The following is a 13328-nucleotide window of genomic DNA, read 5'->3' as shown; positions in this document are numbered from 1 at the left end:
CTGCTTGGGATTCCGTCTCTCTCTCTCTCTCTCTCAAAATAAATAAAAATAAACTTAAAAAAAAAACTTCTTAAAAAAAAACTATCCTCATGACTGAAGCCTGTGTGATACGGCCTCTAAAGGGCAGTTTCAGCACAAGGCAAGGTTAGCAAAGAGTCTGAATAATAAGATAGGCACCAATAAACTTCGTTCGAGGAGATTTCAAGGGAGAGAAGATGGCTTATTCAGCACATACAGTCAAATGTTCCTCTAATCAAAATCATTTATAAATGGTTAAAATAAGACTGGTTCTATGACTTCCTCTCAGGGCACCCAGAAAAACTGCAGATTGGTGTGCTTTCTATCTTTACAACAATTCTCCAGCCGTGCCCCAGGAGCCCCCTAGTCCAGCAGCCACTCGTTGAGAAAAAGCAGGCTGCCGGGTCTTTGTCGGTCCCCTCACTTTAAAACGTCTTCTCGAAGAATCAGAAGAGCTGACCTCTGCCCTTCTTGCTGCTAGAGCTCAGCACTGTGACGGACACCGGGTACCCAGTCGGGGCTCGGTGGACAGACTCTGGACCTCCCATAGCCTTGGGCTGCTGCCCTGCACACAGCGGGCATGACCGCGTGGGGGTGGTCAGAGGAGGGGGCAGGACAGAGTTCACATTGGTCAAGTTCATAACCAAAGAGAAATCAGTTATTTTTGCCAGTAACCCGAGACTGCCGTGTCTTCCACGGCACGGGACCCGAATTCCAATTGTGCTCCTCAGAAACGTCATCAATCGGGGTGAGTCACTTATCTTTCCTGGGTCTTGGTTTCCTCATCTATCGAGTGGAGTAGAACTACCTGCCTTGTATACTCTACTGAAAGACACACAGGACAGTGCAAATGGGAACACTCAGTAAATGTGTGTCATGATTTCCCTCCCCTTTAATCGGCTCACTCCCAGCCTGCACCTCGTGCTCTGGAACCTTCCTCACAGGTAGGAGCTGGTGACCATCCGTCTGCTCTGGCAACTAACAGCGTCAAATACGGGGGTCTGGAATAGTGACTTTGCCTTGCGTTCCCCTAAAAATTCTAGGCAATGTCCTCTGGTCCCAGAGACTTGGTGACACCCTCAAATAGGCCTAACAGTGTGGGTTCGCCACTGTGTGCCTCGTACCGGCTCTAAAAGACGCTGGTGGTGGAAGGGCCTCCATGTGCCACCATGATCGCCGTCTCTGTGAGCGTCATCGGCCCCCTCACCCTCTGGCTGCTGTACGGGGGCTGAGTCACGTTAGGGGAAGCAATGAGCATTTTAGACAGAGTCCCAGGGCTGGTCCTGGGGTGAGTAGCAAACAGGAAACGAGGTCGGGAACACAGCAGCTCAGGATCGAGATGCTCACGGCACAGGAGAAATTAGGTTTGGGAACGAGCAGGGAAATCTTGAGTGTTCAAATGGGAACACGGACAGGCAAGAAAAGCTTCTAGCTGGAGGGAGGCCAAGAGGCTCCCCGACGGGCTGCCCTTGGGGGCACATCCTTGTTTTCCCAAGACCGGTGCTCTCCCGTGAGCTCCTTAGTATTTCCTGAAGTCGACCACCTCCATTGAAGGGGAGACCCTCAAATCCCCTTTCCATTCGGAAATCCCTGTCGTCCCTGCCTCTGCTTTGTCTCTGATCTGCGGCCCCTCTGCGCTCTGGATCCTACGAGCCCACCTCTGAGGCCCCAGCTTCCCTGCCTGCCACTGACCTCCTGGAATCTGCAATCTCACCCCCTCTCTTTCTACACCCTTTGGACCTTTGACCCCAGAAAGTCCGCTGTTCCTGCTATTTTCTCAAGCTATTTTCCCTTTGAATGTCCACAGCACTCTGCTAGTTTTTACAGGACTGATACTCCGTTTTGTGTTATGATTTGTACGTGTCTTATCTTGCTTCTTACCCTGCAAACCTCCTGAGGACAGAGACTGCCTACCTTATTTATGTAACACCTGCAGTTCCTAGCATGATCTCTCACACTGGTGGGGGCAATAAATATTTACTGTGTTAAATTTTATGGTAATTCTGATTTTTAAGAACGAGTAATCATATTTCCTCTCCGTTTTTCTCTCACTCCAAAACACAGTCACAATAATGTGATCACATTATCCAGTGGTTTGTCTATAAATAAAACAGCTATGGGGTTCTGTTTTATCCTACTCAGACTCAAATACACTTTCCTGTCTTCTTGGGTCTTGAGACACTTTTTCAAGGCAACAGTCATTTGATCTCTCCAGAAAACACCCATCCCCTCATTCTGCGAGCTTCCTGTCACAACTGCCGACCGCTGGAACCCTTCCCGATTCCTCTCTGGCCTCACTCTGCAGCTTTCCCCATGTGGTGGAACGTCCCAGGCAGTCCCCTGCATTTTTCATTTTATGAAGCTCCAATGCTCGGTAGGCCACCGTCACTACTGGTGGTTGTTCCTCACGCGTGCACCTGCCACGGTCTCCTTCCATGCCCTCCCCTAGGTCTCAACTGATTTACAACAAGGTCCTTGCACGCTGCCAAGAATTTCAGTTCTGTTTCTTTCTGGGGCTTTGGGGACCACCGCGGAAGCAGTCTGTGCTTTGGCTTGGCGCTGTGCTCAGCCCCGGCAGCCGTCTGATTGGTGGAGAGACGGCTCTCTCATCCTGCTTTTCCTTAGACACACTATTCAATTCTCTCCTGAGCACGTATGTTGAGATTCTGTGTCAGTTCGAATCTCATACTTCAAAAACGATAGTCCAATCTAGTTGATTGTCAGATTTTTAAATTGCTTTGTCTTTTTCCCAGTTGTAGCAAAGGGCTGTGTGGGGGCTGCTTGGCCCGTTTTATGGCCAATGCTATAAACGTGTGGACAGACCGCTCCGGGCTGGGAAAAACCTTTCTCTTTGTGATGGGACCACCTGAGCCCACGACATTCCTGGGCTGCGAGGCACGAGGCGCTGGGGAGGACAGAGTATTGACTCAACTTGGGGGCTGTTATCAAAAAGGGAAACCAAGGCCAGTCCCGGAACAGTTTCAGGTGGGGAGTGAAACACTGCGTCCGGTCTCCCCAGTGCAGCCCACCCCCCACGGCATCCCCCAGTGCCCCCCTCCCCCGCCCCAGAAGTGTTCCACTATATTCTCTTCTGAGACACACTGAAGGCCACGCTGAGACGTTAAGAGGGGAAGGAGGATACTGGAATGGGACATGTACTAGGTCTAGCATGAGATAACAAAACAAAATAGAGTTCATTATGAAGACAGGAAGGGGAGAGCCTGGACTGGAACAGCTACAGTGAGACTGTTTTAGTCTATCTGTACATTTGGTAATGATCTCAAGTGTGGGAATGTATTATTTAATCAAGAAGACTGGTGACTACTAATTAGTTACACTGTACCAATCAGGAATGAATAACCGGGGCCGAATTGTGAATGTTAAGCTTCGCATCAGGGAGCGGTATATGTGTTGACCAGAAGCGCTGGGCTCGGCGGTGACAGGCCTCCTCCCGTCCCCGACGCTTGGTCCCAGCGGGAGAGGCCAGCGGGTCGGAGTTGGGGTTGTGAGCCTTCGGGATCTACGAGGCCCGGAGGCCCCTGGGGATGCAGAAGGCCAGGGGGCTAACTGTTCTGGAGGGGCTAGCTCCAGGGGCTCATCAGGCAGCCCAAGTACAAACCGCACCCTGCTGAAGTCTGGCTGAAAAATGTAGGAAAAGAGGCTTTGGTGCCAGGGTTAATAGTCTTGCAAATACAATAAATATTCCTTTCCCCTTCCCAGGAGGCATACAGAGCATAAAAGGAGTTCTTACTACTTTGGAACAAACAGTAACGCTCTCTGGGTGAAGAGCCAACCGGCAGCTCGAAAGATTGGGTTAATCAGACACAGAGAAATTTCTGATTAATTGGACAATGATTTCGAATTCCGAGAGCGCCAAGGCGGTGCTAGAGAAATATCCTGACCAACTGGGAACAAATTCAACAGCCCAAGGCAGAGATGTTTAAGCTCACACAGGACTTGAGATACACTGGCGTTGTGCACAATTGGTCTCAAGTCGCCCAAATGTATGGAGACTAGAACTATTTTTCGAGACCAAAGTGACTCCGGATTGTTTTGGCATTGAACAATTATGGAAACTCTGTTTGATGGTCCCTTGACACCACTTCAGGACTCGAGGACACGACAAGACCAACACTTGGGGGTCAGGAGCCAGAGCTCATCACGTCTGAGGATGGACAGCGGCCCGGGCCCACGGAGGACCCGGCGCGCCCCCGCCCTGCTCCCTCCCGCGCGTCCGAAGGTGGCACAGCCTCACCTGGTGGGCGCATGCTTCTGTTCCTCCTCCTCGTCCGTGTCGCTGCTGATGGTGATGACGCTGACCGTGGGGCTGGGGGTGTCGGGAATGACGATCGTCTGCCGCTGCCGCTCCCTGGTGGTGCTGGACGCCCCGTCGCCCCACCCGCACGTGACGGAGGAGCTGCAGGCGGGGCTGCTGTGCACCAGGGCGCAGCGCGGAGGCGTGTTCTCCTTGACGCGCTTGGACCGCTGAGGGGAGCTGATGGCCTGCGAGGAGGACACCTCACAGGTGGAGACGTTTCTGTAACGACAAAGCCACGCACGCTCACGGAGGAAGGCCGGGCCCCGCGGCTCCTCCCGAGGAGGTCCACAGACACCAGCCTTGCCCGATCTCCATTCAAGAGTCGGAGGCTCAGGCACTCGGGTGTCTTCTGTAATTGCAGAAGCGGCTGCCCCTGAAGCTCTTTCTTTCGGTTACTTGCTACGCAGATGGCCCTGTCTGGGCTCTGGTTCGGGGCCACGTGCCTGTTCCCAGCAGGACAAAGGGAGCGGCCAGGGCTTTAAGCTCGTGCTCAAGGACCCGGCTGGTCTGTGGGGGCAGGTGCAGTGCCCTGGGCCTCAGGGCTGTCTGCTCCACTGCAGCCCCGTCTTCGGGGGGTCAAGGCCTGGCTTCCTGAGCTCCATCTGGTGGTTCTCTGGTCGTGTACTTGGGTCTTGTTTTGAAGGGAGTTGAAAGAAATGTTATTTGCCACATAAAGCTTTGGTGTCCTTGCTAATGGCTGTTCTGCCACGCATGAAACGCAAACACCAGCCTCATAGGAAGTCTCCCCGTCTGTTTGAGCTGGAATGAAAAGCTGGGCAGGATGCAGGAGGAAAAGGTGTACTTAACCAGGGACCTTTTAATCTGGAGTTTTTGATCGACTCGAAATTCCTTAACAGACTGGCAACTGTGGTTTATGGTAACTTTGGGGAAACAATGCCTTATCTTTTCCCCACCCACCAACCTTTGCCGACCTCGGTCGTATCTGTACAGTGAGAGGCCAAAGAAACTTTTGAAGATCCTGGTATGTCCTTACAGGTTCTAGCGCTTTCTAGCTAAAAGGCAGGAAGATGAAAACAATTCTGTAGATTTATTTAATTTTCTATCTAGCTGGTGTCAGATATGTTGCTTGTTCCTTTCTGGGGGGTGGGCGCTAACTTTTACCGGTAGCATTGGCCCACTGTTTGTAGTCAGCATAACCTATACATTTGTTACTGCTTGCTTTGTTACAATTTTGAGGTTATGTTTTCACTACCCCAGCAGTTGAAATAGCTCCACTTGGCACTGTTGAAAGGAAAGGGAGCCTGGCTGCACCGCCCAACAAGGGAGAGCCTTCTGTTTTGCCTAAGGCATTGGTCTTAAAAATAGACAAATACAAAACTTTCAGTATAATTATACCGATCTTGAGAAGCACTGGCAATAAGCCGTCATAAAGCCAGCTGGGTGGTGACTTGGCAACAGGGAGGGGCTTGTCAACAGGTTGGGAGGCTAAGAGTTCTTACTGCCCCCGCTTGCCAAGGTGAGCCATGAGGGTGCTAAGATCAGCACAGGGTCAGGCTGGTATTCCGTGTGACCACCCACACGGCTGGGCATGACAGAGCAAAGGACTGAGGCGGTGGCCTCCGTTGCCACCCCGTCTAATAACGACATGGGTGCATTGTCACGGAGCTGCCTCAGATCTGAGATGGATTTCTGTGGGTTGTCAGAAACACCCAAATAAGAAATCTTGAAGAAGAATGACAACTCAAAGGAAGTCAGCTCTTGGGTTAATCTTCAGAGGAGAATAATAAAAAAACAAAAAACAAAAAACAAAAAACATAGGCCTAATATCTGGCCCCTGGTTAAATGAGGGAGTAAAACCAAAATTCACTAGACATTTTATGTACTGGACTTCTTTCTCTTGATTAACCTATTCCAAAGAAACAATTAAGGGCCTCCAAAGTCAGTGCTGCTGGAGAAAAATGTAGAAGCAATTCTGCAGCCACACAATTTTGATTATACACACACACACACACACACACACACACACACACACAAAGTCACCCTTTGTAAGTGTTTGATGAGTTTTGACAAATGTACATGTTGCCTCTGCCAACCCAGAGAACTTTTTCATCACCCTGGGAAGTTCCCTCATGCTCTTTCCTTGTCAATCCCCCTCCTCGCCCACCCAGTAGTGCCTGGCAACTCCTGATCTGCTTTTGCCTTTCCAAAATGCCATATAAATGGGATCATGCAGTATGTGGCCTTTTCTCTGCCTTGATTTTTAAGAGTTCATTGAGATGAGACTGAATTGAAAGGGAATGAGTAAGATTATTCTGCTGGTAATGCCTAGGATTAACCAAAGTTATTGCTTATAATTCAGGAAGCAGCTAAATGAGTTACCTTAGACCTCAGATTTCAAAGAAAGCACATTTTGGGGTGCCTGGGTAGCTCAGTCAGTTAAGCGTCCGATTCTTGGTCTCGGCTTGGGTCATGATCTCATGGTTGGTGAGTTTGAGCCCCGTATCGGGCTCTGTGGTGACACTGTGGAGACTGCTTGGGATTCTGTCTCTGCGTCTCTCTGCCCCTCCCCTGCTCTATGCTCTCTTTCTCTCTCTCTCAAAATAAATAGATAAAACTTAAAAAACATCTCTGTAACTTGCAATCTTCTGAAGTTTTTCTCCTCAAGGGCAACTCCCACCACCTACCTTGCAGAGGACTGGTGCTGCTTACTCTTCCGGGAGGAGGTGGTGCTGGTTGGCTGCTGCCGCATCACGTGGGCCACGCCTACATTTAAGGGCTGGGCTGCTGGAAGGGTCACATGACCAGTCAATAGCGCAGGCTGCTGCATGATGGGATTGTAATGGCTGCCGTGAGCGTGGGTGTTCCTGAGCGGGAGATGGGAGAAACAAGGCTCTTTATTGATTTTATAAATATGGAGCTTCTTTTTAAGATAAAGCTTCCTCCCCGATTAAAAGCCAAATTAAAACTAAAAGTTGGTTCTCACTAGCTCAGGGAGTTGTTGAAGAGATGAGCTCACCAGGTAGGTCTCCCAGGTATGGTGAAGTTTAAGTGCTGTTCTGAAGGAGTGGGCAGCAACACGGTTTGTGGGTAAGTGAGAAAGAGGTCGTTTCGAGGGGGAAGAATTGGCAAGTTGCAGGTTCAGCGGAGAGGAGATAACTATCCCCTCTCCCTTTTAAAGTCCCTAAACAGATGACTGCACTGTGCATTTTATTTTAGAATTTACAAGTACTTTTAAATGGGTTATTGCATTCTGTGAGGTAGGATACTGTAATACCACTTTACAAACGAGGAATTTGTCGTTTCTGTTAAAACAGCTTTGGAAACCAGGAGTCGTAGGTTTCTGCTGTTTGAAAGTGTTAACATTCTTTTGAATTCTCTCCGTGGCTAGCACAATGCTCAGGCGTGTAGCAGCTGATCAGTTAATGACATGCTTGCTGAATGAACAATTAGATTAACTGAAGGTTGACAAGATGTGAATGGAACTTGGTACTAAGTCAGAGTTAATATGAGACACCTATCGACAGAAGTACTGCTGGCAGCCATTATCCTGAAAGCCGGTTCTCTTTCAAAGTTCTTACGATCTGGGTTGTATGGAGCTCAGAGGGTTGTTTTCCCAACGAAATATTACAGGTGGTGATTAATTCAGAGACTTGCCCATCAAAGCCCATTTATCACACAATGAGATGAAAAGTTAAAGGAGACTTCATTTGAATTTTAAAAATACTACAAAATTCATCTTTGCAACTTGGGGAAAAGGATGAATAAGGAAAAAGAAGTAAGTAGGTACTTGTGTAGAGATTTTGATAGAGTCTTGGACATTTACATTTAGAAACAGATGTTATGGCTTCTTTACTGTGTTGTTGCTATTTCTTCTACGGACATGGCATTCTTTTTCCTTTGATAGGAAAGTCTAGGATCCGTACCTCTCTCTTTTGTTTACATGATTGTGCATGTTCTTTGGCCCACACGTGAAATGGAGAAGAGATTGGAAAGAAAGTGTTAAGTGTTCTCTGTGGTAACCAGGTAAGAGCTGAGGAGGGAGGAGGAATGAGAAAATCTGTGTAAGTGAGTTTTGCTGAAGTTAAATGAGTTATAAACGCTGAAAGACAAAGGAAAAAAGTAGCACGGCATGTGTATGGTCTTTTAGGAGAAAGGCGGGGGGAGAAAAAACCAATTGGTCAAATAGCTTTCCACTCGGTCACTGTTCCTAATGAGCTAGAGAGGGAAGGCAATCTCTCTGAGCATGAACCAGCGTAAATGGGGGAAGGGAAGATAACAGATTTATTTACTGCCTGTCACGTACCAGGTGCTAGTATAATATGTGTTAAATACAGGTCAAGCGCTTTGCAGTTTATCTTCATTTAAACCTCCCGGCAGTTCTGGGAGGTAGGCATTGTTATGCCCACGGTATTGAAGAAACTGAGGCTCATAAAGGCCTCACTCGGATCATGCAGAGCCAGAACTGAACCCAGTTTTACCTTGTTTGAAAGTGCTTCCAATGAGTGGGGGTGGACTTGGTGGGTGTTGTCGGTGGGAAGTGAGTGGGGCTGCAGGAAAGAGCCTGCGTCCTCTCTTGTTTGTACTAGTCAGAAAATTCAATGGAGGAATAGAGGAAGCTTCATTTGAGGCCTGACCTGGGGCTTCTATCTCCACGCCTCGTTTTACCAGGCGCTCTTCATTCACAACAGCCTCTTAGATCCAAAAAGAAATTGCAAGGCGGCTCCACGGTTGGTATGGAGAGTGTCGGAAGGTGGAGAGACGCCGGATGTTCGGGCTGCACGAGAGAGCCCAGAGGGCCACGGGAAGCCGGAGACAACTTGGGGACTGCCATCGGTGCGGGGGGCACAGTGGTGGTGTTGGGACGGAGTGGGTGGACAGTACAAGAAGTGGAAAGTGGCCATAAGAACAACAGAGCAAGGTGTTGGTGAGGAAGTCAGTGAGTGGGATGGGTGGGGTTCTGGAAACATACAGGGCTATGGTGTGCTGGTGGCTGTCAGCACGTGCCTCTGGGGTCTGTGGAAAATGGACTTTGATCTATCAGCTATGACTATTAACTGAAGAGGCACGTTCAGCAAACATGCCAGAGTTTACCATTCCAAATAAACCCCATTCTGTCAGCTTTCCCCCGAGAGGGCAGATACAACTCCAGTGTGCCCATGTCTCAAAACACCTCGAGAACACTTTCTAGAATCGCGTAGGAGCCTCCGGGACTCTCTTCCGCATTCTTTCACTGCCGACAAATCTTTGTTTTCCGGGAGTGGAATTTAATTCTGAGAAACAAACCAAGAACCATCCAGATGCGGGTCCCTGGATCACACCGGCGATCAAGTGATGTAACTGAATTTGGGGTCGAAAATGACAAGTGACCATAAAGTAATGAAGCTGATTTACATTTATTTAAAAATTCACCCTCATTGCACTGTAGTTGTATCCCACCTAATACTCTGTTTAATTTCAAAAGTTCCCTGTAAACCAGAGAATTCACAATGCAGGCCAGTCCGGCAGCTCTCTGGGTGAGCCGTGGACACAGACACACGTGCTTTCCTGCTTACCTCCAGTCGGCCAACTGCTGGGTGCCTGCCATGGTCTCGGGAATCACAGTCGCGTGCTGCACTGATGTGTGGGTGGCCACTCCGGTCAGCTGCTGCCATGCTGGGGGAAGCAGGATTTGCTGGGTCCCACTTGGCCAGGCCTGCTGCAGAACAGAGGACATGGGCCATCAACATGTTTGTTAATCACACAATCACTCAATAATGAGTCAAGCCCTTATTCTGTGCCCCAGGTTGTTCTGGACCCTGTGATGGGTGTCAAAGTGGAGACCTGGTCTTTGGCCTCAAAAACTAAGGTAAGGGGAGATAAAACTCACATCTGGGAACTACCTAGAAGATAATAAGTACATGGGCAAAGAGTCGTATGGAAGGCATTTATTCATGTTGAGGAATGATTTATTTATAATTTGCTCTAAGAACAGTGCTCACAGTTTCCAAAAGTTCGCATATTGATTTGTTCTGGCACGCAACCATGTGCAAGAGATTGAGACAGTTGAATTGGACCACACAAGGGTGACTTTTTGCCCTCAAGAAGTTTTCCATCTAATATCCTTTATTTACTATTTTACCATTTGTTTATTAGAGTCTAGACCTCCAAGTTGTGTTATCTTCTGAATCTAAGTTAGCATAATTCTTTACTTTTAATTAAAACTATGTATTTATTTAAGAGAGAGAGAGTGCGTGCGTGCAAGCATGGGAGGGAGGAAGGGAAGGAGAGAGAGAGAGAGAATGAATGAATGAATCCCAAGTGGGCTCCATGCTGAGCCCAACATGGAGCTCGATCCCATGACCCTGGGATCATGACCTAAGCAGAAATCAAGATTTAGATGCTCAGCTGACTGAGCCACCTAGGCACCGCTAAGTTAACATAATTCTGAGATCACCAAATATCTACTACTTGCCCACATCTGAGAGCAAGCAAGCAAGCATGAAATAAAATTCTTAGCTGGGACTGTAAGCTTAATTGAGAATTACCTTGACCTTACCTCAAAGCAAAAATGAGATGTAGTTGGAGGGTCATAGCTTGATTCTACATAAATATTAAGATTTTCCTAAGAAGTCTAAAATGAACAGACTCACGGTGGCGGGGCGGGGGGGGGGGGAGATCTATGTGGTGTTCTCTGCTTTCTGTATTCTCAATCACTACCCTGCTTGCCTTTGGTTATCAAGTGATTCAGACTGAACACAGTTGTCCATAGTTGGACACTGAAAGGAACACCACTAAGGTAAAATCTCGGGCAGGTCAAGAATTTAAAGATGTATGATTTCAGTTATATCTCGTTCTTTCCACTGGGCTGGATATCACTAACACTGGGTGATTTATGTAATACAGTGCTCCACAAACTGTATCTTTTTTTTTTAGGCTGCATCTTTTTTTTTTTTATTTAAAAAAAAAATTTTTTTTTTACATTTATTTATTTTTGAGACAGAGAGGGACAGAGCATAAACGGGGGAGGGTCAGAGAGAGAGGGAGACACAGAATCTGAAACAGGCTCCAGGCTCTGAGCTGTCAGCACAGAGCCCGATGCGGGGCTCGAACTCACAGACCATGAGATCATGACCTGAGCCGAAGTCGGTCACCCAACCGACTGAGCCACCCAGGCGCCCCTAGGCTGCATCTTTAATACGTGTGTTTTGGCTCATATGTACAAACACACACTTGGAAATGAATCACAAACTTGAGTCAAAGCGTTATAAAAAGTGATGTGCATAAAAATGATAAAAGCACATTTTATTTTATTTATTTAAAAAAATTTTTTTTGCATTTATTTATTTTTGAGAAACAGAGTGAGACAAAGTGTCAGCGGGGGAGGGGCAGAAAGAGAGGGAAACACAGGATCTGAAGCAGGCTCCAGGCTCTGAGCCGTCAGCACATAGCCTGATGCGGGGCTTGAACCCACGAACTGTGAGATCATGACCTGAGCTGAAGTCGGACGCTCAACCGACTGAGCCACCCAGGCGCCCCAAAAGCACATTTTAGATCTGAGTGGATGGTTCACCTGGTCCATCCTTCTCATGGTGCAGAGGAGGCCCCATGAGGTCTCATACCTTTTTTACCTTGCCTGTTTGCTTACTGATCTATTTTGATACAGGCAAAAAGCTTAGGGACAACAGTTCATACAGAAAGTGCTTAATGTTTGTTGTAAGATGAAAGAAGCAATCCTACCAAGGCAATTAATTATAGTTAACTATATTTCAAGCTTACTGAATTCAGACACAGCAGAAAAATAATTTAATCGATCAATTAAAACAGTTACAAGTTCAAAAAGTTAAATGAATAACAATTTCGTTGGCAGTAACATTTAAACAACTTTGAAACTTTTCAGCTTTCTGGAAACGCATGTGTTTTGACTGTCACTTTTAAATAATAAATCTTGATAACAAGTTAAGGACATTTTTTCCCCCACTCCCCTAAAATGGATGTTAGCATTGTACCTGAAAGAGATGGGGTAAAGGCTGTTTTTGACCCCTTTCACTGATGGACACGTTCAACTCATTTGAGATGACACTTCATACTTGTATAATGACTTGTATACGCTTGTACAGTTTATAACTTATTACTTTGTAATACATTTTTAAGATTACAGCCCATACTTCTTGGTGCCAAGCACAGAGCTAAGACCATAGGTAGGTTTCTCACTTCATGTTAACACCAGTTCTGTGAGCTAAGGACTATTATTTTTTCCTATTTCTCAGACGGATAAACTGAACTACACAGAAACTAAATAACCTACCCAAAAAGGCAGTAAATTAAACGTATATATTTATTGCACTCCTTCTCTAAACCCAACTGAAATGATAGTGAAGGAATAAAAACATAATACAGAGATCCGTAAGGACAGAAACAACAGGGGCGACAATAACCATTAGCAAAATTTTGGAAGCTGGGAAAGAGAAGGGCAATTACGGAGTCAGAAGACTGGGGCATCTAAGGTCAAGTCTGCATATTAAACCGTGAGATTCCTTTACCCCTCAGGTTGCAGATCCCTGGTATGTAGGCTTACACCGTCCCTCCCCACTCCCCGCCAAAGCAGGAGGCAGGAAGATCCTCTCTAGGAAAACCCACAAGTCCAAGATAAAGAACTACAAACACATGTGAGGAGTAGGGAGTCTGCCAATGACAATCACGGGCTCACCCCTCTCAGACTAGAGAGACCACATTCAACAGTCCTGCCCCTTCTGCAGCTTTCAAATTAGCTTTCCAGTGCTCCAGTCTTAAATACAAGTGAACAGCCAACGATAACCAGATATTAAAGGAAGCTTCTAACCTCAAAGTCTAAGACAAAACAAGAAACTCAGAGGAAACAAAAACAGTGTAGGAATCAGAAGAAAATTTCCGAAAATTTATACTGTACACAGAGTTTAAAAAATGTTTATTTTGTTTCAATCATATATATATATATATGAAACAAGGTCATATATAGGAATATACATTTATATATCCATATCTGTATTCAGAGAATAAGAATTCTTAGAAATGA

General features: G+C 46.9%; 1 protein-coding gene across 8 annotated transcripts in view; it reads right to left on the bottom strand.

The window, feature by feature from the left end:
* Positions 1-13328, bottom strand: part of HIPK2 (homeodomain interacting protein kinase 2) — a 180280-nt gene that overhangs the window by 19460 nt on the left and 147492 nt on the right. For 4 of the 8 annotated variants that reach the window (XM_053218009.1, XM_053218008.1, XM_053218011.1 and 1 more), the window contains exons 10-12: positions 9850-9989; positions 6982-7161; positions 4274-4555 (exon numbers count right to left, since the gene is read on the bottom strand). In XM_053218009.1, coding sequence (XP_053073984.1) covers positions 4274-4555; positions 6982-7161; positions 9850-9989 — 602 coding nt within the window. Of the gene's footprint in view, positions 1-4273; positions 4556-6981; positions 7162-9849; positions 9993-13328 lie in introns of all 8 variants that reach the window. The other 4 variants (XM_027075587.2, XM_027075588.2, XM_027075589.2 and 1 more) reach the window with 1 other exon arrangement.

Source organism: Acinonyx jubatus, chromosome A2 (genome assembly GCF_027475565.1).
Source record: "Acinonyx jubatus isolate Ajub_Pintada_27869175 chromosome A2, VMU_Ajub_asm_v1.0, whole genome shotgun sequence".
Taxonomy (NCBI): domain Eukaryota; kingdom Metazoa; phylum Chordata; class Mammalia; order Carnivora; family Felidae; genus Acinonyx; species Acinonyx jubatus.
This window is presented reverse-complemented; position numbering and strand designations above follow the sequence as displayed.